At 49.5% G+C, this 24,350-nt stretch overlaps 2 protein-coding genes and 1 long non-coding RNA gene across 5 annotated transcripts in view; 2 read left to right on the top strand and 1 right to left on the bottom strand.

Annotated features, from left to right (window-relative positions):
* UQCC1 (ubiquinol-cytochrome c reductase complex assembly factor 1) overlaps positions 1–8,560 on the top strand; it is a 93,945-nt gene extending 85,385 nt beyond the window's left edge. For both annotated transcript variants that reach the window (XM_075072352.1, XM_075072353.1), the window contains exon 10: positions 8,337–8,560. In XM_075072352.1, the coding sequence (XP_074928453.1) occupies positions 8,337–8,471 (135 nt within the window). In that variant the 3' untranslated portion in view covers positions 8,472–8,560. The remainder of the gene's footprint in view (positions 1–8,336) is intronic.
* A 1,274-nt stretch (positions 8,561–9,834) lies between these two features.
* Positions 9,835–21,744, bottom strand: LOC142047735 (uncharacterized). The gene is made up of 2 exons (XR_012657009.1): positions 21,681–21,744; positions 9,835–15,334 (listed from the first exon to the last, which is right to left on the bottom strand). It is a non-coding gene; the product is annotated as an uncharacterized LOC142047735 (long non-coding RNA).
* FAM83C (family with sequence similarity 83 member C) overlaps positions 19,653–24,350 on the top strand; it is a 293,103-nt gene continuing 288,405 nt past the window's right edge. The window contains exon 1 of one of the 2 annotated variants that reach the window (XM_075072351.1): positions 19,653–22,528. In XM_075072351.1, the coding sequence (XP_074928452.1) occupies positions 21,977–22,528 (552 nt within the window). In that variant the 5' untranslated portion in view covers positions 19,653–21,976. The remainder of the gene's footprint in view (positions 22,529–24,350) is intronic. The other variant, XM_032766543.2, reaches the window with a different exon arrangement.

Below are 24,350 nucleotides of genomic sequence, written 5' to 3'. Positions count from 1 at the left end.
TGAAGTGACTGAAATAGGAATGAGCCTCAAAGAATCCATCCTAATGTTTTAAATGAGATGAAGTGCATCCTGGGACAGTGCTAGTTACAGAGGAAGAAGTGGCCATGCCAGAGGCATCCAATAAATCTTTGCACCCCTTTCCCTTATTCCCAGTCCAGTGTATTAAGGCTTCGAATAACCTGGGAAAGGCCAAGGAGATAGAAGGAGAATGGTTGCTGTTTCATTATAGGGCAGAGAAGCCCCTCCACTTACACACACTAGTGGAAGGTGGCATGTCTACCTGTGAACAGATTCTGTTTATCTCCCCTTTAACAAAATCAGTGCCTGCTGGATGTGGTGGTCTAGAATAGTCATAGAATCATAGAAGATTAGGGTTGGAAGAGACCTCAGGTGGTAAGCTAGTCCAACCCCCTGCTCAAAGCAGGACCAACCCCAACTAAATCATTCCAGCCAGGGCTTTGTCAAGCCAGGCCGTAAAAACCTCTGAGGATGGAGATTCCACCACCTCCCTAGGTAACCCATTCTAGTGATTCACCACCATCCTAGTGAAATAGTTTTTCCTAATATCCAACCTACATCTCCCTCACTGCAACTTGACCATTGCTCCTTGTTCTGTCACCACTGAGAACAGCCTAGCTCCATCCTCTTTGGAACCCCCGTTCAGGTAGTTGAAGGCTGCTATCAAATCCACCCCCCCTCCTTCTCTTCTGCAGACTAAATAAGCCCAGTTCCCTCTGCCTCTCCTCATAAGTCATGGGTCCTAGCTCTCTAATTATTTTCATTACCCTCCGCTAGACTTTCTCCAATTTGTTCACATCCTTTCTGTAGAGAGAGGCCCAAAACTGGATGCAATAGTCCAGATGTGGCCCCACCAATGCCAAATACAGGGGAATAATCACTTCCCTCGATCTGCTGGCAATGCTCTTACTAATGCAACCCCATATGCCATTAGTCTTCTTGGCAACAAGGGCACACTGTTGACTCATATACAGCTTCTCGTCCACTGTAATCCCCAGGTCCTTTTCTGCAGAACTGCCGCTTAGCCAGTAGGTCCCCAGCCTGTAGCAGTGCATGGGATTCTTCCTTCCTAAGTGCAAGACTCTGCACTTGTCCTTGTTGAACCTCATCAGATTTCTTTTGGCCCAGTCCTCCAATTTGTCTTGGTCACTCTGGACCCTATCCCTACCCTTTAGCGTCTCTACCTCTCCCCCCATTTTAGTGTAATTGACAAACTTGCTGAGGGTGCAATCTGTCCCATCATCCAGATCATTAATGAAGATGTTGAACAAAACCGGTTCCAGGGCCGACCCCTGGGGCACTCTGCTTGATACCGGCTGCCAACTAGATGTCGAGCCATTGATCCCTACCCGCTGAGCCCAACGATCTAGTCAGCTTTCTGTCTACCTTTATAGTCCATTCATCCAGTCCATACTACTTTAACTTTCTGGCAAGAATACTGTGGGAGACTGTATCAAAAGCTTTGCTAAAGTGACAGTATATCACGTCCTTCGCTTTCCCCATATCCACAGAGCTAGTTATCTCATCATAAAAGGCGATCAGATTGATCAGGCATGATTTGCCCTTGGTGAATCCATGTTGATTGTTCCTGATCACCTTCCTCTCCTCCAAGTGCTTCAAAATGGATTCCTTGAGGACCTGCTCCTTGATTTTTCCAGGGACTGAGGTGAGACTGACCGGTCTGTAGTTCCCCTTTTTTAAAGATGGGCACTATATTTGCCTTTTTCCAATCAGCCGGGACCTCCCCCGATCACCATGAGTTTTCAGAGATAATGGCCAGTGGCTCTGCAATCATATCATCCAACTCCCTCAGCATCCTCAGATGCATTGCATCCGGCCCCATGGACTTGTGCATGTCCAGCTTTTCTAAATAGTCCTTAACCTGTTCTTTCACCAATGAGGGCTGCTCACCTCCTCCCCATACTGTGGTGCCCATTGCAGCAGTCTGGGAGCTGACTTTGTCTGTGGAGACTGAGGCAAAAAAAAGCATTGAGTACTTCAGCTTTTTCCACATCATCTGTCACTAGGTTTCCACCACCATTCAATAAGGGTCCCACACTTTCCCTGACCACCTTGTTGCTAACATACCTGTAGAAACCCTTCTTGTTACTCTTAACATCCCTTGCTAGCGGCAACTCCAATTGTGCTTTGGCCTTCCTGATTATACCCCTGCACGCTCGAGCAATATTTTTATACTCCTCCCTAATCATCTATCCACGTTTTCACTTCTTGTAAGCTTCCTTTTTGTGTTTAAGCTCATCGAAGATTTCTCAGTTAAGCCAAGCAGGTTGCCTGCCATATTTGTTATTCTTTCTGCACATCAGGATGGTTTGTTGCTGCACCCTCAATCAGGCTTCTTTAAAATACAGCCAGCTCTCCTGGACTCCTTTCCCCCTCATATTAGTCTCCCAGGGGATCCTCCCCATCAGTTCCCTGAGGGAGTCAAAATCTGCTTTTCTGAAGTCCAGGGTCTGTATTGTGCTGCTCTCCTTCGTCTTTTTGTCAGGATCCTGAACTCAACCATCTCATGGTCACTGGTGCCCAGGTTGCCACCCACTTCTACTTCCCCTACTAATTCTTCCTTGTTTGTGAGCAGCAGGTCAAGAGGAGCATGGCCCCTAGTTGGTTCCTGCAGCACCTGCACCAGGAAGCTGTCCCCAACACTCTCCAAAAACTTCTTGGATTGTCTGTGCACTGCCGTATTGCTCTCCCAGCGGATGTCAGGTTGATCAAAGTCTCCCATGAGAACCAGTGCCTGTGATCTGGAAGCTTATGTTAGTTGTCCAAAGAAAGCCTCGTCTACCTCATCCTCCTGGTCTGATGGTCTATAGCAGACACCCACCGTGATATCATCCTTGTTGCTCTCGCCTGTAAACTTAACCCAAAGACTCTCAACAGGCTTTTCTCCAGTTTCATACTCGAGCTCTGAGCAGTCATACTGCTCTCTTACATACAGTGCAATTCTTCCACCTTTTCTCCCCCACCTGTCCTTCCTGAACAGTTTATACCTATCCATGACAGTGCTCATCATGTGAGTTACCCCACCAAGGCCTGGTCTACACTACACGTTTAAACTGATTTTAGCAGCGTTAAACCGATTTAATGCTGTACCCGTCCACACTGCGAGGCCCTTTATATCGATATAAAGGACTCTTTAAATCAGTTTCTGTACTCCTCCCCAACGAGAGGAGTAGCGCTAAAATCGGTATTACCATATCGGATTAGGGTTAAGAAGGTTATGTGCCGCAATCGACGGGTATCTGGCCTCCGGGCGGTATCCCACAGCTCCACTGTGATCTGCTCCTGAAAGCAAATTCTGAACTCGGATGCACTCGGCCAGGTTAGACAGAACGAGACCCGCGAACTCTCTCTGCTTCTCATTTCCCCTGGTGTCCCAGCTGTGGAGCTTCTGAAGCACGGGGGCGATGCAGTCCCAATCAAAAAGGGCTCCAGCATGGACTGTACAGGGTAGGATCGATGACCACTGATATACTGGGGAGACAAATGGCTGTTCGACTTCAGAGTCTCGTTACAGATGACGAATGCAAAGCATTTTACAAAAATCTCCGGCGTATGATCTACAGGTCCACAGCACTAGTGCTGCGTGACATGCAATAACGGGTAAAGCCCAAGAATCAAATGATGCTCCTGGAGGGAGGGAGGGAGGGCCACTCCCCCAGGTACCGAGTGACTGCAGCTCATTCCCACAGTCCACCGTTCAGTCTCCGAAATCACCTTATGATTTTCTTCGGGCTGAGCTCCCCAATGGCCTGTAGGAATCAATTACACATGTCACGGTGTGGTTCAGGGTCTTCTGTCTTCGTGCAATTTACCCCCCTCCCCTCGTGATAGACACAATGGCGCGACAAACCACTCATTTCTTGACTTTTTTAATATGTCACCCTATGATATACGCAATGCTTGCTAGGTATGACATCCAGTGTGCCAAACCGCCTCAGCTCAACCGTAGCATCTCTCCTCTGCTCCTTCCCCCGTGAATGAGGGCAGGATCGCAGATGCATAGACTAGATAGCCGTCCATTTCTATGCACAGCCCGTGAGTTCGCTCCTGGCTTGCGCTTTACAGCCGCTCGAGGTCGTGGGGCACGCTGGGTACCATAGGACCATGATTCTCATGTCTTCCCAGCTGGATGGTACAGAACGGCGTGGTAACCAGCTCATCATTACTAATGCACTAATGGGGTGCTGAGCTCCATCAGTCCGCCCTCCTTTGCTGTTAAAGAAAGATTTCTGTTACTCCTGGACTATCCGTATGCGAGTGGATGCTGGGCTCCTGTCCCGCACACCGCTTAGATGTCCTGCCTGGACTATCGTAGCATCTGAAGGAGGCTTGCCTCCCCGCTCATTTATTTCTCATCTAAACAAGTCACGTGTTTCTTTATTCCTGCAGTTCGTTTATTACTTCATGGACACAAATGGGGCAGGAACACTGCCACGGTATAGCCCAGTGAAGGTTGGGGAGGGAGGAGAACACACGGGTGGGGTTGCTTGGAGGCATCCGTTGGTATGGCATGCAGCTCATCATTATCTGGCTGGGATCTGGACACGAGAGTTGACTGTGCATCTCTGTGTTTTCTCTGTACTACTGGTATCTGTAGTACACTTGCCGGCCGATGGATTCTTAGCATGTGACTGACTTATTTTTTAGGATACCATAAGGAAAATGTTGACTCGGGGAGTCATTCCCATTTTTCTTCTATGCGCCCGGTTGCTCGACCTCAGCCAGTGGCACGCCATAACATGCTTGCAGACGGATACAAGACGGACAGATAAACCGTCTTCTCCATATTGCCAAATATTACTAGTGGCACGCCGCACCGGTACAGAACGACTGGATAATCCGTCTCCTCGCCTTTCATGCAAATGGCACACCTGAATGCTGCTCTGTAGCGCTGCTGTGCCACGTCTGTATGCAACATCCTGTAGATTCTACTGATCCGGTGACAAGTTTAAAAAAAAAATGAACTCCGAACGGGCTCCAGTAGGTCTAGCCATGCCATCTGGCAGGCCGATCCTGCCAAAGGCAGCAATCCCACGGAACAAGGGCGCGAAATTGATTTTTTTGCCAGTTGCTTTCCCGGGAGAGATGAGGATGGCAGTGACAGACATTTACCCAGAACCTCACCTACAACAATGATTTTTTGCCCACAGCGGGACGCAGCCCCCAATTCAGTGCATTGCGTCCTCAACCACATTCCACAGGCGGAGCGAGACTGTCCGAAAACTATGGCGCATAGCTACGGAACTAGTCTTTAACTCTCCTCAGAGAAATCGATGCTAGCCTTGGACCATGGACGCACACCGCCGAATTAATGTGCTTAGTGTGGCCACGTGCACTCGACTTTATATAATCTGTTTTACAAAACCGGTTTATGTAAAATCGGAATAATCCTGTAGTGTAGACATACCCCAAGTCTCTGTTATTCCAATTACATCATAGTTCCTTGACTGTTCCAGGACTTCCAATTCTTCCTGCTTGTTTCCAAGACTTCTTGTGTTCGTGTACAAGCACCTAAGATAAGTAGCTGATTGCCCTACTGTCTCAGTATGAATCAGTAGGCCTCCCCTGTTTCACCTTCCTCCTTGTGTTTCCACCCTTACCTCAGGGCTTAGGTCTCCATCCTAAAGCCCTCTTCACTAGGTTAGCAAGCCTGCCTGTGAAGAGATGCTCTTCCCTCTCTTCCTTAGGTGGATCCCAGCTCTTCCTAGCAATCCTTCTTCTGGGAACAACATCCCATGGTTGAAGAATCCAAAGCCCTCTATCCAATACCACCTGCTCAACCACACATTTACCTCCACAATTCGATGGTCCCTACCTCGGCCTTTTCCTTCAACAAGGAGGATGGAAGAGAACACGACTTGCACATCAAACTCCTTTATCCTTCTACCCAGAGCCATGTAGTGTGCTTTGATCCACACAAGATCATTCTTGGCAGTATCATTGGTGCCCACATGGAAAAGTAGGAAAGGGTAGCGGTCCGAGGGCTTGATCAGTCTTAGCAGATAGTCTGTCACATCCTGAATTCTAGCTCCAGGCAAGCAGCACACTTTTCGAGTTTCCCAGTCAGGATGGCAGATGGATGACTCCGTCCCCGTTAGGCGGGAGTCCCCAACCACCACCACCCGTTTCCTCCTCTTGGGAGTGGTGGTCGTGGAACCCTCATCCCTTGGACAATGCATCCCACGCCTTCCGGTCAGTGGTGTCTCCTTCTCATCCCTTCCCTCAGATGACTTTTCCAAACCATGCTGCACCATAGGCAAACTCCCCCTGTTTGCTTCTCCTCTGTTTCCCTCTTTCATTGATCCCTATGACCTACCCATTGAGGTATGTCACCCTTGTATAAAAACTAGAGAACTAACAGAAACAATAACTTTATTTAGCGACAGTTAAGGTTGTATCTAGACCCGGCCTTCTCGTGTACCACCCAAACCTTAAAGGCATGGAAATAGGAAGTTGAGGACAAACTAACCTGCATTTCTTGACCCTTCACATGGTCTATAACACTATGAGTAGTGCCCTGCAACACTCCATAAGGCATTCACTTCCACCTCAAAAAGGATAAGAAAAACAATACACAGCCCATTTCATGCATTTGTGCGGTCACACGAATCTTGGCATTGCCCTCATGCGCCGCTCTGTATCAACAGATCAGCAAATCTGATTGTCATACATGCCATGCATTTGGACAGTTATTCTGCCTTAACAATGCTGTTCATGTTCTGCTTTAGAGTGTATATGAGCAAAGGACGAGGGAGATGTGTTTAGGGAGAATAGAATAAGTTATGAGAAGAAAGGTTAAACCTGAAATGAAGCAGCACTCCTTCTACAGAGAAGCAGGACTTTCTCTAGATATGCTCAGTGGAGCATGAGGGAAGCGCCAAGTTTATGGGGTTACGAGACAGAAGGGGCATGAGAGAGAAGGCGTCTAGTGAAATGGTAGACAGAGACAGACACCATGAAGTGACAGAGTGGAAGGAAAACAGATGGTATAAGAAAGAATAGGATAGTGAAGAGGTCAGAAACATCAATAATTTGAAGGTCACAAAAGGTGCATGCAATGGGATCAAAGTGAAAGGGAATCTAGCAGCCACCCTAAAGTTCACAATAGCGCAATTGGTGCTTAAGAAACCCTTCACTCAGGGCAAACAATCTTGCAACAACTGCCCAGTGTCCGATCTCCCATTTGTAAGCAAAATAATTGAAAAGCTTGGAAACGGCCTCCGATCAAATTTCAGTATAGAGTGTGGAATATACTGGTCATGCTTGTGGATGACCTCCTCCTCTTCAGAGACAGGAGCCATGCATCCATTCTGATGCTGCAGGAGCTCTGCACCATTTAATACCATTGATTGTGAAACGCTGCTTTTCTGCCTTAGAGACCGAGTGTGGAGTAGTAAATTAGGAAGAAAATTAATTACTAAAGCATAGCCCTGGCTACCTCTTCCATTGCATGCAGGGAACTGGAGTAAGCCTCATGGTCTACTGCACCAAAAGTTGCTAATCCTTTCGTAATGTCAGAATCTACATGTACACATGATGTCTGTCTATCACCGGGGGAAATGATCAGCAGATAATACTAGTGGCTATCAACTCCAGGTGATGACTAAAGACCAAAGGGCCCCAGTTCTTCATCTGCGAAGTGGGGGTAGTACTTCTTTCCTCCCACCCATAGCTTGTCTTCTGTTTTCATATAAGCCTTTTGGGATAGGGGTTGTCTTCTACTGTGTGTACACAGATCTTCAGGCACTACTGTGATACTAATAATAATAACAGTCATTTAAGGTTGGTGGCAGAGGCACTTAATACTTGGGATAGAGGTCTTTTTGTATAGGTATAAATGAACAGTGTCACTTCAGTCACCGGGACAGTGTTAGCCAGCTTTGGATTGAATACCTCTCCACTCCATTTTTCAAGCTTGAGGAACTGGTCCCATATAGTGGTTGCAGGCCAAAGCTTCCTCAGCACACCACCCTCTTCTTTGCCCCGCTGTCAGGATTTTCAGAGACCATTTTATTTCAGGCATTAGACGATCTTTTGTTAGACTCAAACCTTCTATAGCTCCATGTCTTCTAGCCCCTTTGTGAAGGACTTTCAGCCATTTACCTCTTCCTTCTAGTCCTCTTCCACTCAGTGCTAAAAGATTCAAAACAATCCCACACTTCTACTTCCTTCCTTCAAAACATGCTGCTTACCTGAACTCTTGGGGAGTTTGGAATTGTCAGGGGAAACCTTCAGACCATCTTTATCTCTTCCAGTGAGTTCAAGTCAGAAATACATTATTTCCTTGTGAATTTCAGATGCAGTACCTGGATGCTATAAATGGAGAGGACCTGCTACTGACCGGTGAAGTGACTTGGCGCCCTCTTGTGGAAAGTAATGCCCAAAGCATCCTGAAGCCAACTTCCCCAGCGTATAATGATGAAGGACTCTAAGACCTTCATCAGTCAATGAACAATGTGTTAAATTTTCATTCTGTGGGGTACCCAAGAAGGGAAGGAATAAATATTTGCTGTTGAAAGAATCTATTTAAATAAATAGGATTTTTTTTTTATTGATTTACATGTTGGTAAACCTGACAGCAGTACTCTTTTGAATATTTTATCTAGGATTAAATGCTGCTAGTTCATTTGAGAAATACCTGGCTGTTGCAGAAGTATAAAGTTGACCTGTAGATAGATTCTGAGAGACAGCATCCGTCGTTTGAAAACCAAATATCTTACCAAAAGTGATAGGTACCTCAAGAACAGGGTTCTCTGCTCTTTATCTGGCAAGAGAGAAGCGACTTCACACAAATACAATGACATTACTCTTTCTGCTCCATGAAAAGTTGTTAAACACAAGGCTGAGTTCCGCATGTTCTCAGTGTTGATATACCTCTATCCTGGCTTTGGGGGACATAGTCTATTTTTGCATTAAAATGCTTAGGAAATGGCTGAGAAGAACTTGAAATGATTTTCGATTAAAGCCCAGTTTAGGGTCAGACTGACTGGCACCTTGCACAGGTGCACAAGGAGAGGTAGGTGCAAGAGGGAGGGGACAGGGCCATGTTGGGACTATGGCTAAAAGCCACTTTAGAGTCCTTATTGTTTCAAAGTAGCTCTATCTTCCTGATATGCTCATATTCTTTCTAGAGCTGTGCTCTAGTGATTGCTGCAGTAGAGTAACGTAGCAATGGTCTGTTCATGTTCTCTAGGGGATAAAACTATGCTCTATCCACAAAGAAGAGGTTCAAGACCTTTTCTAGTTAACATTTTAAATAGTTAAGCAGGCAACAATTACCCCAACAGAATTATTCAATGAAAACCTGCACCAAATAAATCAACAGAAAGTCGGGCTTTATTGCACAAACTAAAGGTCAACGTGGGGTTTCTAGTTCAGTGACCGAAACTGGTTTTATTTCTCTGTCCAAAATCGTCATAGGAAACCACGTGACCAAGTCATAGAACTGTACTTGTTTTGTGTACGTTGTAATACCTTTGCTGAGAGTGAGAACAGTGCCCTGTCGTGTCAGAATATAGTCCTAATAAACCAATTCACCAAATATATAGACGGGACATCTTTACTGTGTGATCACACTAACACACCACAAGTGTTCTTATTTCCAGTGTAAGTCTGATGTGTTCTGTAGCTGCCCAGGACTGTGGATGTTCCTGCTCCTAGTGCCATCTTCTCTAGGCAATTTGCATTGGTGTTAGACGTCACCTTTCCTTTCAGCGACAAATGGGATCCAGAGCATGATCTCCAGAACACAGGCGAGTGCTTCTTAGCCTTTGTTTAGGGAGCTACTACTAGTGAGTTTTTCTCTGTGTGTGTGTGCGCGCGCACACATATGTATATATAAAGTAGTTTTGTTAGTTTTTTCAAAAGCAAACTTCCTCAGTTTAAGTTGTTATAAAATGAGTCATGTAGAGAAACCTTATAGGTGTGAGGTATATCCCACTTCTGTAAAAACATTACAAACCAAACAACTTTCTCTCAGTTTATTTAAGATGCTTTTGTTGCAAGCTGAGCTAAGGAGAGAAACCTCTTATGTGTGAAGTATTATGCAGTATGTGTGAGATAATAACACCTTGTAATTCATTACAGCTGTGTTGTATTTACATAAAATAAGGCTTAGCTGTGTAAGAATTTGCTGATTAATTTATTTTTAATGGGAGTGAAGTATACCAAGTACCAAAATAAACTTTACTGTGTGTATCTTACTGCTTCTGGAATAGATGGAAAAATTAATGTTAGATATTTTGGCTCAAAACTAGCTACAGTAATTCATAAACAAAATAGCCATTTAAACTTTAACCCCTTTCCTGCTATGTCATTTAAACCTTGACTCATGCTGTAGTACCTGTTGTGTCTCCCAGGCCACGAGAACACAGGACTAAAAGCGTGGCACTACCCATGCCATAGGAATCTAGTGAACACAGGAATGGGGCCACAGACTTTGCCATGCCACAGATATGCAAGGCCTGAAGACCAGAATCCTTCTATGCAGGTGTGGGATCACATTCCTTCTGATACTGTGAGTATGTGGAGTCCACAGGACCTTCACCCTAGCCCTGCCTACGCCATAGGAATGGAGAGTCTACAGAGACCATGGTGCCTCCCAGGCCACAGGTATGGGAGTGCCACAGATTTATTTGGGAGCATACATGTGTGTACCTTCCAAGGATATGGGAACTGGAAGATCTGTGACCATGACACCTTCCCTGGTTCCAGAAAATGCCCCCATATGTTCTGCCACTGCAGAGTGAGCCAACAGTGAGGATGTATAGGTGAGGAAAGGAGTGGATGGAGCAGATTAGATTAGTTAGATAGGACAGATACATACTCATACAAATTACAAGCACTGTTAGAGCTACAGAGAATGCACAATGGCTGGAACTGGGCAGGGAAGGAACTTGTCTTTCCAGCCCTGGATTCTCTGCGGATAAAGGATGTGGAGTGGCTTTTTCCTTGAGCACAGGAGATCCCTTAACCTCCCTTACTCTTAGATGTATAAACTCCAATAAGATACACACACCATATTTGCAATATATCTTTGCATCCAGGCTCACCAGAAAGAGCGTTGTTATGATGGAAGATGCCACCTCCATTATGAACATAGATGGACATGTGCATGGAACAGTTACTCAAAAAAATAAGACCTCTGTCTCTTCTATTAAAGCTACCACGGTCTGAGTGGTTCCATCCAGGACTCAGCTCTCATAGGTCCGACAAGCATACAGAGCAAAAAACTCCATGCACTCATGAGCTTGCTGTGACCTTCCATCCAGTTCCCCAAAGGTTCTGCTGCTTCAGCCTGGGCCAGGACCATTTTCAGTGTGTAGTTTTCCCTTTTGGCTTCTCATCAGCACCCAGAGTTTTCTCATAGTGATCACAACTTTCAGAAAGGAAAGAGTCTGAAGACCTGCACATCAAGGCCCCCCATTCTTGTTCACTTGAGCTGTCACTGTCAAGGTGCATGGTTTCATGCCAAGTGGAATGGTAAGCTCTCTTGTTCTTTCCTGGGACCTAATCCACTTGAGACCATAATTCTGAACCAGCCAGAGGCTAGTTGTTCTTCCTGTAGACATACTACCTTGTTGTGAGGAGCCCTTGAGAGTCCTCACGTTTCCACTGGCTGGTTCTGCATCTGGTGGGCATTGTGGCAGTGATGAGCAGCAATCAGTGAACTGTCCTGCCAATGAGATTGCTCCAGCTCCTCCAGAGCCCAGGTATGTTAGCACTGCAAAGCCCATCCTTCCCTCCTGTTCTCCAAGGCTGTTGGGGAGGGGCGGGCTGGGATGGGTATATTTATGGGCAATCCTTCCTTTATGTTCTCATTTTACATTTGAGACAGGCACCCAGAGCACTGAATGGGTGCCTATGGTTGTATTTTAACAGTTTTGAGTCACTAACTCAGCTTCTTTTTTGAGTGCTTGCTCATGTTGATTACATTGTAGGTGTGCGTGCGCCCACATGCCTGGTCGTCAGAGATTTTTGCCTTAGCAGTATCTGTAGGGCCGGCTGTGGTGCCCCCTGGAGTGCCTCACTCATGATATATCAGGTACTGCTGGCCCTACGCCCTCTCAGTGCCTTCTTACTGCCCATGGTGGTCAGTCAGAGCACCTCTGTCCCTTGCTTTGCAAGCAGCCAGTGGTTCCTGTCCCAGCCTTGTGCTTCCGGTTGTAAATAGTTCTGTTGTTTGTTAGTTAGTAGTTAAGTAGCTGTAAAGTGTTCAGTTAGTTAGGGTCCCAGCAGGGACTTTGCCCCGGCATGCCCCATTCTCTGGTTTTAAGTCCTGCTCCACGTGTAAGAGGCCTATGCCTGTTAGTGACTCTCACGATAGTTGTCTGCAGTGCCTCAGGGAATCCCATGTGAAGGAGCATTGTTGTATCTGTAAGAACTTTTGTTCTCGGACACAGAGGGAACCGACACAACATACGACTCAGAGCCCTCCTGATGCAGGCTGCCCTACACCCAGCCTCAGAGCCGGCTCAGCCTGAAATGGCACCCAGCGCTTCAGCTTCAGTGCATAGTGCACCCATTCCTGGGCTTCTCCCGGCACTGTTTCCCATCCCCGGTGCCAAAAATGATGCTGAATAAGACGGCACTGAGCAAGCCCAATAAAGGTGCTCTGGACAAAGGACGCTGTTTGGGCCTTATGCCCACTCCAGACCCGCATAATGGCTCTGCCCTGGAGAGTTCCTCCCCCCCGAAAAGACCTGACTCCGTGGAGCAAGTACAGGGTCCGAGCCCACGATGCAGTCAATGCCCACTCAGCTGTTGGCACCTGCACAACCAAGAGAGCTCCCACCGCAGCCAGCACCGTGTTCAGCAATGGAACTATCTCAAGCTCCCCGCAAGGGCAAGCCCACCAATAATACCTCGCACAAGACAAACAAGCACCACCAGTCACCAGAGCCAAGGCAGAGCCCAAGGTCACCACGCTCTTGGTCTCCACATCTGTCCAGGTTTCCAGCCCATTGTTACCAGTCATCAGTACCAGGCTCCCGGTCCCTGTCTTCATGCTGAAGCTCTCCCAGGCATAGATGATCTCCGTGGCACTGGTCCTCATCACATTGTCAGTTGCTGAAGCCGAGACCTCGAGGCCAGTCTTTGACATGGCACCGCTCTCCTTACTCCTGGTACCAGTCAGAACGCTCCCGGCACCGGTCACCGGCAGCACCAGTTAGCCATCAGACCGAGGCCTCGACAGGCCTGCCGTAGTCACCAGAGGGTGACGACTTCAGATCAGAGGCACAGTTCAGCCCCTCACCCAAGCAACAATGGGACTGGGCTCCGGAGGGCATGTCTGCAGCATCGGGGCCAGTCTGGCAGCAAGGCCAGTGGCAAACCCAATGACATTATTGGAATGCCTTGGGGGTTCCTGTCATGCCATTGCTCCACCTTGCCAGCCCTCGGTCACCGCATCAGACAGGCGAAAGTCGGCACTCATGGCACTGTCAGCACCGGGTTTGGTGCAGGATGCTCTGGTGACCGTCATGAGTGAGGAGGCGGTGCCCACCCCAAGGCCACCATCCCCACTGGGGGAAGACACTGGCGGGCCGCCCTCAGTGATCCAATCATGCTCCTCCTCTTCCCCAGAAGAGTCGATGGCAGGCCTCTCAAGAGCTAGCCTACTGCATGATTTCAAGGATCATCAGGCAGTGCTCCATAGGGTGGCTTTGAACTTGGCCCTCAAGGCAGAGGAGATGAAGGAGCAGACGGACGCATTGTTCATTGTGCTCTCGGCAGCCACACCAGCCCATGTCACACTCCTGGTACACAAGGGGGCCCTGCACGTTGCCAAGTCCTTCTGGCAAACCCCGTCCTCTATTTCACCCATGTCCAAGAGAATGGAGAAAAAGTACTTTGTCCCTGCGAAAGGGTTTGAGTACTTATACATCCACCTGCCGCCATGATTGTTGGTCGTGTCTGCGGCCAACGAGAGGGATAAGCAGGGCCCCACCAGTTCCACCCCTTAAAATAAAGATGCTAAGAGGTTGGATTTGTTTGGTCCCAAGATTTATTCTACGGCCAGCCTCCAGTTTTGGGTGACGAACCACCAGGTCCTCTTGGGCCACTATAATTTTAACTTGTGGGACTCCTTCCTCAAGTTCAAAGACTTCATGTCCCAGGAAGCGGCCCAGGATTGTGCAGCTCTGGTGGAGGAAGGCACCATGGCAGCTCAGTGCTCCCTCCAAATGGCCCGGGATGTGACTGATTCGGCTGCCTGGGTGGTTGCCTCAGTGGTGGTTATGAGGTGTAGTTGCTAACTCCAGATGGCAGACCTGTCCCAGGAGATGCAGGCCTCTATCCAAGGTCTCTCATTTGATGGTGTCGGCCTTTTCTCCGACCAGACAGACGTGCGGCTGCACGGCCTTAAGGACACACGGGCAACTCTTCGCTCTCTGGGGTTGCACACTCCTCAGATGTCGAGGCAGCCGTTCCGGCCTCCTCCACCATTGCCACCTCCTCAAGAGCCTACAAATAAGTGGGACACCAGGTTTAGCCGCTGCCACCTGTCATCATCCCGCTGCCCTGCGCAGCTTGGCCCAGCGAAGCACCAGGTGTGCCAGAAGCACTCATTTTGAAGGTGCACCCAAGAGCAATGGGAGCATCTGCCCAGATCCCTTTCTGCCCTTTTCTCAGCTGCCCTTTCCCTTACCATTTGTCTGGTCCAAGGTTACATCCGACCACTGGGACCTGGACATAGTCGCTTAGGGCTATACCCTGCAATTTTTGGCTGCCCCTTCTTCCTGCCCCTCCCCTTTCTCCATTCCTCTTCAGGGACCCTTCTCATGAGCAACTCCTCGTTCAGGAGGTCGAGAAACTCCTGGGCTTGAGGGCCGTAGAGGAGGTTCCTTGGAAGGAAGAGGATTCTATTCCCGCTACTTCCTAATCCTGAAGGCACCTCAGACCTATTCTGGAACTGCATGGCCTCAACAAGTCTCTCAGTAAGTTGAAGTTCCATATGGTCTCCCTGGCCTCCATCATCCCTTCCCTGGATCTGGGGGATTGGTACGCCAGTCTTGATTTAAAGGACGCTTACTTCCATGTCTCCATATTCCCAGGACATAGACGGTTCCTGCGCTTCATAGTGGCCGGGTGCCACTTTCAGTTCACAGCGCTACCTTTTGGCCTGTCCTTGGCCCCCAGAGTGTTCGTGAAATGCGTGGCACCAGTGGTGGCTTACCTCAGACATCAGGGGGACCAGATCTTTCCATATCTCGACGACTGGCTCATCAAGGGCAGGTCTCTGGAGCAGGTACAAAAGAGCCTCGATTTGGTGCATTCCACCTGCAGTGACCTGGGCCTGTTGATAAATGCAGAAAAGTTCACGTTAACACCAGTCCAATGTATAGAGTTTATTGGCGTGGTTCTCGACTTCTTGTGGGCCAGGGCCTGCCTTCCCAAAGGGCATTTTCAGGTCATAGCAGGCTTAATCTCCCACAGACCAGCCCACCCGCTCACTACAGCCCACATGTGTCTGCGACTGTTCAGCCACGTGGCCGTGTGCACGTACATGGTCAGCCATGCCCGACTTTATCTGAGGTCTCTGCAAATGTGGCTGGCCTCAGTTTACATTTCCAGCAGGTACCCCCTAGACTGAGTGGTCACAATGCCGAGCCATGTCCTACTGTCGCTGGACTGGTGGCAGGATCCTGAGTCGATGCTCTGGAGAGTTCCTTTTTTGTCTCCGTCTCCATTGCTCACCCTGGTTTCAGACGCTTTGGATCTGGACTGAGGAGCCCACCTGGTGTTGGATCTGGGCTGGTGTAGCCCACACTGGCTACATCTCGATCCAGCCCTCCACATCAATGTCAGGGAACTCAGGGTGGCTCTTCTGGCCTGCCAGGCTTTTTTGCCCCACTTGCAGGGCAAGGTGGTGCAGGTCCTGACGGATGATACTGCCGCGATGTATTACATCAACACACGGGGGGCACCAGGTCTTCGGCCCTTCATCGAGAAGTGCTCAGCCATTGGGACTTTTGTGTGAGGAACACCATCCACCTGGTGGCCGCCCACCTGCGGGGACCAAGCATGTCTTGACGGATCACCTCAGCAGGACCCTCTCGTCTCGCCACAAATGGTCGCTCCATCTGGAGGTAGTCAGTCTGATCTTCCGCAAGTGGGGGAATCCCCAGGTGGACCTGTTTGCATCCAGGCAGAACAGGAAATGTCATGTGTTCTGCCCTCTCCAGGGCAGGGACAAGGGCTGCCGGTCAGACCCTTCCTCATTTCGTGATCAGGAGCGCTGATGTACGCTTTCCCGATGGTGCCCTTGATCCACAGGGTCCTCTTGAAAGTGAAGCAAGACAAGGCCACGGTCATCCTTGTGGCCCCAGCGTAGCCTTGTCAACACTGGTTTGACATGGTGCTGAGTCTGTTGTCAGCCACCCTCCTGCAGCTGCCTCTCTGGCTGAATCTGCTGTCCCAGAACCACGGCCATCTGCTGCACCCAAACCTTGACAGCCTGCCTGATGTGTGGAGAGGTACTACAGTGTTCTGATGGTGTCCAGCAAGTCCTGCTGGGCAGCAGGAAGCCTTCCACCTGACCTAGCTATGTGGCAAAGTGGAAGCAATTTACGTGTTGGGCCTCGGACCATCACATCTGTGCAGAAGAGGCCCCGCTACAAGATATCCTGGACTATTTGCTGCACCTTGAACTCCAGGGCCTGTTGCTGTCTTCAGTCAAGGTGCATCTGGCAGCCATTTCAGAGTTCCATCCTCTGTTTCAAGGCAGGTCGGTCTTCACCCACCCTATGACGGCACGGTTTCTGAAAGGCCTGGAGCACCTTAACCCCACATGTCCGGGGTCTGGTATCCCCGTGGGACCTGAATCTTGTGCTGTCAAGACTCATGGGTCCCCCCTTCGAACCCTTAGCTTCCTGCTCCCTCCTGCTTCTCTCCTGGAAGGTCTCCCTCCTAGTCGCCATAACTTCGGCCCATCAAGTGTCCAAAATCAGAGTGCTAGCATCTGAACCACTTTACAAGGTCTTCTATAAGGACAAGGTTCAGCTGCATCCACACCCGGCCTTTCAGCTCAAGGTCATCTCCCAGTTCCATACTGGTTAAGTTATATACTTGCTGGTCCTTTGTCCTAAGCCCCACGTGACAGATGAGGAATGCAGGTTGCGCGCTCTGGACATCAGATGGGCCCTGGCCTTCTACATAGACAGAACAAAGCCATTCTAGTTGTTCGCTGTGATCGCAGACAGGATGAAAGGTAGCCTTGTCTCTGCCCAAAGAATATCATCGTGGATCACAGCCTGTATCCACTACTATTACGAGTTAGCAAAGGTGCCCCCGCTGCCAATAGTGAAGGCTCACTTGACTGGAGCGCAAGTGTCCTTGGCAGCCTTCCTCAAATAAAAGTCCAGAAATATTTATTGAACACTTCCGCCTTTTCTGCTTTTTTATTGATAATTATATCATTTCCATCTAGTAGTGGACCAATATCATTGACAGGATTTTTTTGTTCCTAATATATTAAAAAAAATTCCTCCTTACTATCCCTAACTCTGCTGGCCACAGATTTCTTCTTGTGTCCCTTTTGATTCTCATATCAATTTTTTACAATTATTAACTTCTCATTTATATTAATTACTATCAACTGCCCCTTTCTTCCCTGCATCCTACGATAGAAGAGTTGCCCGAAGTAGAAGAGTGTGAGATGTGCATACTGTCCTCCGCAACAGGTACGAGTACCAAATATGTCTGGGACAAGTGGGGGCTACCAAGATGATTTTGCCCTTGTCGGTTCTTATTTTGCGTGTAAACCTCAGTAACGGGGATCAGAGGAAATACATTTAGCAGAGTTGCATCCCATTTGAGAAGGGAAGGCATCTCTCAGGGACTGGGGCCTCAGCTCTGCTCTCGAACAGAATTGCTGGCATTTGCCATTCTGGGATGTCGTGAAGAGGTCATTGGATGGATGACCCCAGTGTTTGAATATGTTCTGTAGGACTGTGTTGTTTAGTTCCCACTCGTGATCCCGAGAGAATTCTCTGCTCAGCATGTTGTAATGTTTTGATAACCTGGGAGATACAAGGCTGATATGCTGACATTGTGCCGGATAAACCAGTTTCATAGTTTTGTGGGTTTGGTGAATAAGGAGTGTGACCTTGCCCATCCCTGCTGGTTTATATAAAACATGCAGTCAATGTTGTCCGTCCTTACCCAGATGGCACAAGGCCAGATGGCTACAGTAAAGTAGTGAGGAAACAGATATGTTAGCCCTAGTCTAAACAAATCCCTGGTACCATGGTAACCAAATGGCAGTTGCTCCAGGTTAATCAAGACACCTGGGGTCAATTAAGATCCTTCTAGAAGGCAGTGGAGATAGCTAGATTGATTGAGACATCAAGGAATGGCTGGAACACTAGTTAAAAGCCTCCCAGTTAGTCAGTGAGGTGCGGGTGTCAGGAGCTATAGGAGGGAGCCGCGCTGTTGGAGGAACAAAGCAGTACAATTCCATATCAAGTGTAAGGAAGGAGGCCCTGATGTAACGGTGAAGGAGATATTGAGTGGGGGCTGCCGTGGGGAAGTGGCCCGGGGAATTGTCCTATTTCCAAAATGGCAGCTACCATAGCTGCTAATTTTAGGGTCCCTGGGCTGGAGCCTCGAGTACAGAGTGGGCCTGGGCTCCCCCTCCCCTCCCTGATTAATCACTGAGACTGGGAGACAACAGAGAGTGTGCGAGGGACGGTTGCTTCTCACCTCCATTGGCTTATGATGAAAATGGCTCAGTAAGCTGTGACCCTTGCCTCTAAAGAGAGAAGGGCTACATGGAGGGTCACAGTGAGCCTCTGAGGCTAGCAAAATCCACCAGAAAACGCAGGACCCATGGAGTCAAGGACAACTTTGTCACACCATGTAGTCTCATTCCTGATCAAGGCCTGGAAGAGCAATCACACATGAACCGTGCACAGTTCCAGGAGATTTCTGTGTAACAGTGTCTTGGAGGGAGACCACCTGCCCTGAATTGTGTGGTGCTGTACATCGGCTCTGCAGCCTATCAAGGAGGCATCAGTTGTAAGAATCATTGAAGGTGGAGTCAGTGTGAAAGGGACTCCCCAGGGTGAAAGTAACTTACAGGACTTACAGGTACTGCTGGAGTCCTGAGGGGGCGTGGTCTCATCCAGAAGAGGCGTGGCCTCAACCAGAAAAGGTGGTGCCTCTCAAGATTTAAAGGCCGTGGACACTGGCTGTGGCTGGGAGCCCCAGGGCCTTTAAATCAACCCGGGGCTCCCAGCTGCAGAAGTGGCTGGGAGCCCCCGGGGCTCAGGGGCAAATTAAAGGGCCCGGTGCCCCGGCCGCCATGGAGCTCTGGGCCCTTTAAATCCCTACCACAGCTCCGGCTGCCAGAGTCGCGGGTGGGATTTAAAGGGCTCTGGGCTGCCCACAGTGGCGGGGAGCCCAGAGCCCTTTAAATCCCAGCCCCAGCCCGGCCGCTAGAGCCACAGGCGGGATTTAAAGGGCTCTGGGCTGCTGGCAGCGGCGGGGAGCTCTGAGCCCTTTAAATCCCAGCTCCAGCCCGGCCACCAGAGCCACGAGCGGGATTCAAAGGGCTCTGGGCTGCCAGCTGCAGTGGGGAGCCAGAGCCCTTTAAATCCCCACCACAGAAGTCGATGCAGTCCAGCACGGCGTACTGGCTCTTGCCAGTACACCATACCGGACCGGACCAGCTTACTTTCACCTCTGGGACTCCCTCCCCCAGACACACACACGTTATTGGGTTGTGTCCACCAGTGTAGAGAGTCTCTGACTTTGAGCGGCATTGCAAAGTGTCTGTTTAGGCTGTGTTTGTGTGGTATGTAGGCCATAGCTGGAGGTAGGTGTCACCAGTGTGCCTGGGGCAGCCCTCCCTGAAAATGCCACGGTCAGGGCAGGCTGCTGAAAGGAGAGCAGATACTCCCAGGACTGATGGGTAACACTGAAGTTAAACTTCCCAACCAATCACGAAGGTAGCGATGCTGATGAGAGAATCACCATCTGGAATGGGTGCACTGGCTGGCAGAACTAATCTCCAGGACGGCCGGCAGGAAGTGCCACACATGATGAGGGAACCTCATGAGAGCCAGATACAGTACTGGGAGACTTGTGTTACCACAGCCTTTTCCATGATCTGACCCTGCACTGGAAGGCTAGATGTAGGCTGAACATGGCTGGCATCAAGCCATCGCTTTCTGAGCAATGGCCATGCAACAGCTTCATTAACAGAAACCATGCGCGCACACACCCCCCCCAAAGCAAATCAATTGGAAGTAAAGTACTTTGCTATGATAATGACTGGGAGGAGAATCATAGTACTCAGCACTTCAGAACCTGTGCGCCTCCCACCCATCAGTGAATACAATCCAGCCTCATGACTCACCTTAAAAGTGTATTTGTATTAAAATTTGCCTAAAATGACGTGGCCTGATTCTCAGAGTGCTGACCCCGTCGGTCCCTAGTGACCATGATGGCCCTTGAGTTTGGAAATATTGGCCTTTGCCTCCCTGGGTCTCAGATTCCCTTTCTGGGAAATGGGATAATAATACTGCTGTCATGCTTGGAAAGCACTTTGACATCTATGGATGAAAAACCTTACATGCGATCAGTGCTACTGGCTGCTATTATGATGATGATGACCCAATGTGCATGTGCAAATTGGGGGGTTGGCTACATACTAGCCATGCACAGCACAAATCTCTGCTGTTTGTGTTCAGTTCTGGTAGCACACACGCAAAGCAGTTGTGCAATCGAACATGCATCTACTTGCTGAAAATCAGCTCCCCTGTGCAGAGCTTTTTTTCCTGAACAATGTGCAGTGCATGTACCAGTAACACATACCATTCAGTACCAGGGAAGGGGTGCAAAGTACAAAGTGACAGCTCCTGATGTGTATCCCCCCTGTATTAAAGCCTCCATGGGCAGATTGGGCTCAATACAGCACTGAAAATACCCATAACATGCATTGTGTTGCTGGTCTAGCATGGCATGAGAAACAGACATTCTCAGACATCTTGGCTTCTGTGCCCCCCAGATGTGTATTTGGAGAAATACCAAAAAAACCGCATGTCTGTTGGGAATTATTGCTTCTGCAGGGTTCATGGCGTGAAAGGCATGTGCTGTCCTGAGATTGGTGCTTCAGGCAGACGACGTGTTCATGAGCAAGTGGCCATCTCGTCTGTGTTTGCTGACTGGCTGGCTATCATTAATTGCTTGTGATGGTTGCATTTTTTTATAATTACCACTGAGAAACTTGTTTGGTTTGGAACAAGATGCAACATCTGCATTCCACTCTTAGCACAGGACCTGGCCCAGCAGGTTGCTCCCTGGCTGACAGACAAGCTGAGGTGAGAGCAGAAGCCTGCCTGGGTGTCAGTACATGAGGAAGTATTTCTGCAATCAGTTACTGGCAGGGAGAAGGAAGAGCCTATTAATTCTTGAATCCATCTGGAAGGGACAAGCCAGAGGCTGAGAATCACAACTGCATGAAAACTTGTCCGCAGCCAAAAAAACTGAGAGCAGGGATAGCTGAACACTGCCTCTTCCCCCAGAGGGGAGGGATGTTCAGCAGGAAGTGACGACCAACGCAGACTCAGGTAGGGTTGCCCACAGTGTATTTCAAAAGCAAGGGACTGTTCTCTTAGCAGCCCTTCCGCAGGACTCACCTACATTGGCCTGGGGTATATCTTGCTGCTTTTTGCAGGACTCAGCAACTCCCAATCTTGTTGTGCAGAGATGAAGAAATAAGGGACGTCCCTTCTCTTAAGGAACTGTTGGCAACCCTAGAGAAGAAGTGACAAAGTGCACTGAGCTCTCAAGTCCCAGAGCCCCAGAGGAGCCCATTGTGAAAGAGCTGAGGAAAATCAGAGAGAGACAAAGTGTTGGAAGAGAGGGCCAGCGCCAGCTGCCAAAGAACACAACGGGCAGATCCTCTGGAGGATTAGTATCAACAGCTGTAGTCATGTTCAGCCACCATGTTCAGGCCGGGTCCCGGTTCCAGAGGGGCTCTGGGGACAGCCCTGGCGTGTCTGGACCGCTGCAGAGTAGGTTGGAGGAGTTGAAGAAGCTGTGGTGGAGGAAGCCCATCCCCCTGGTGCTGCAGCACAGTGAGACAGCCAGACTGGCTGTGGATGCCTTTCTGCAGCAGGGGGAGTCTGGGTATCTGCAAACCATTGCTGAGGAACAGGAGCTGCCATTTCTCTCCCCCCTAGACATGGACTACATGAGCCAGCATAGAAGCCAGAGTATCCTGGAGCCTAATGCAAGGAAGGGGCACCAGACCAAGCCCAAAGAGGGAGACTCTGAGGACAGGGCCTCCCTTCTCTCTGAACTAAGCTCTGGTACCTACTTCCCACTCTTGTCTGACATGCAGCCTCCAGAGCTGGAGTTGGGCTGGCCAGTGATACCACTTGCCACAGGGTATGGCCAAACTCAAGCCAGTGTGTATTTCCAGAGAAACAAGGCCAACAGCATCAAGGATTTACTCCGGTGCCTGATCAGCAGGGCAAAAACGGTATGTACAGAACTCGCCCCATTTAGATAGAGCTGGGGTGAATGCAGGCACACAAGATTGGGCACAGCTGTAAGGGACTCTGAGTCCTGACTGCTGTCATCACTATTCCATACTCTACAAGCCTGGCAGTGTCTGGGCAGCTGGAGTGCTGTGACTGCTACATATGCTGCCCAACTCTATAGCCACCTGTGCCCCTCACCTAGCCCAGGTCAGATTCCTTCCCGCTTTCTCCAGCCATATTCTTAGACTCTGAGTCTTTTAGGGTAGAAATTGTCTATGTATCATGTGTGTGCATAGTGCCTAAGACCATGGGGTCCAATCCAGGGGTGCAGGGTTAGGGGTTTGTCCATCCCAGGAGCAGGGGGGTGGGCCAGGGTTTATCCATCCTGCAGGCAGGAGGGAGGGCACAAGAATGAGCGCTTATACCTGAATCAAGAATCAGCTAGCTAACCATGGCTGAAACCTCTAATCAGCCAGATCACCTGATTGGTTGAGAGGCATTTCCAGGATTACTATTAAGCCCAGCAGTAAGCACTTGGCCAGTGGCTGCTCAATGCTTATACCCACAGCTGTGATTGTTCCTGTGCCTGCTTTGTTCCCAGCCTTGCTCCAGCCCACTCCAGCTCTGCTCCCCTGCTCAGTTTCTGACTCCTAGTTCCTGACCCTGGCCGTGACCTTCAGCTCTGACTCTTGTAGCTTGACTCTGGCTCTAACCACTAGGCATGACTGGCCCATGTCCCAGTCTGTGATACTGAGCTGCCCGACCAAAAAGGAGATAAAGAAGGGACGTAGGAATGGGTCAGTTACAGGAATGGATCCCACTAAAGCCAGCATCTCTGTCTCTCAAGAGACAGTGGGCGCCATACAAAACCTACAGCGGCAGGTAGACACCTTGCAAGTGCAGAATGCTACACTGCAGGCACATTGCATTGCCTGTAACTCCCCCCTCAGGAACCTAAAATTCCCCCGACAGACAAGGTTGGCAGTGACCTCAGCCAGGTCCAAAGTTTTATGGACCAGCGCTGACTCCTATTCCTGCTGCACCTGCCATCCCTCCCCAGCCTCTCCACTGACCACTCTTGGGTGGGACTTATCACTAGCTTGCTGTCTGCAGAGGAGCTGGCTTGGGCCTCCCCGCTCCTGGAAAAATCTAGCCCTTTCCTGAACCAATCTGAGGACTTTGTTCAAGCCCCGGCAGTAATTTTTGCTGAGCTGAGCCACAGGCAGGCAGCCACACTCCAAACCCTGTGGCAGGGACACCAGCCAATTGCTACTTATGCCCTGGAGTTCTGGTGTCTGATAGTTGACGCTGTGTGGAATGAGGCTGTGCACAGGTACCACTTCCGGCTCAGCCTCAAAGATGAGATCAAACATAAACTGGCGTTTACTAGAGCCACCAGTTGATCTGGATGCCTTGATGGAGCTCGTTGTTAAGATTGACAACGCTGCCTAGAAAGAAGGCTGACGTCCTGACCTCTGTCATTCTTGCCAGGTCCAATCTGCCAACTCTCTCCATCCTCATCCCAACCGGAATCCATGCAGTTCGGCCAAGCCCGGACCTGTCTCTCCACTGCGGAGAAAAAATGGCATTGAGCATCAGGCCTATGTCTGTACTGCAGTGAACTGGGACACCTTGTGCCGAGCTACGTGTGAAAGTCTGGTCTATGGTTTTGGTCACGAAACAGGAAGCCCAGCCCAGCAGAGGGGGCTGGGCTGGGTTGGTGTCATCCCCCTTGCTCTGGTGCTTCATGCTGACATGGGTCTGCTGGGACTTTGACAACAATCACAGTCTAACATGCCTCCAACGCCTACTCCTTCTCTG

This window comes from Chelonoidis abingdonii, chromosome 14, assembly GCF_003597395.2.
Source record: "Chelonoidis abingdonii isolate Lonesome George chromosome 14, CheloAbing_2.0, whole genome shotgun sequence".
Classification (NCBI taxonomy): Eukaryota; Metazoa; Chordata; order Testudines; family Testudinidae; genus Chelonoidis; species Chelonoidis abingdonii.
This window is presented reverse-complemented; position numbering and strand designations above follow the sequence as displayed.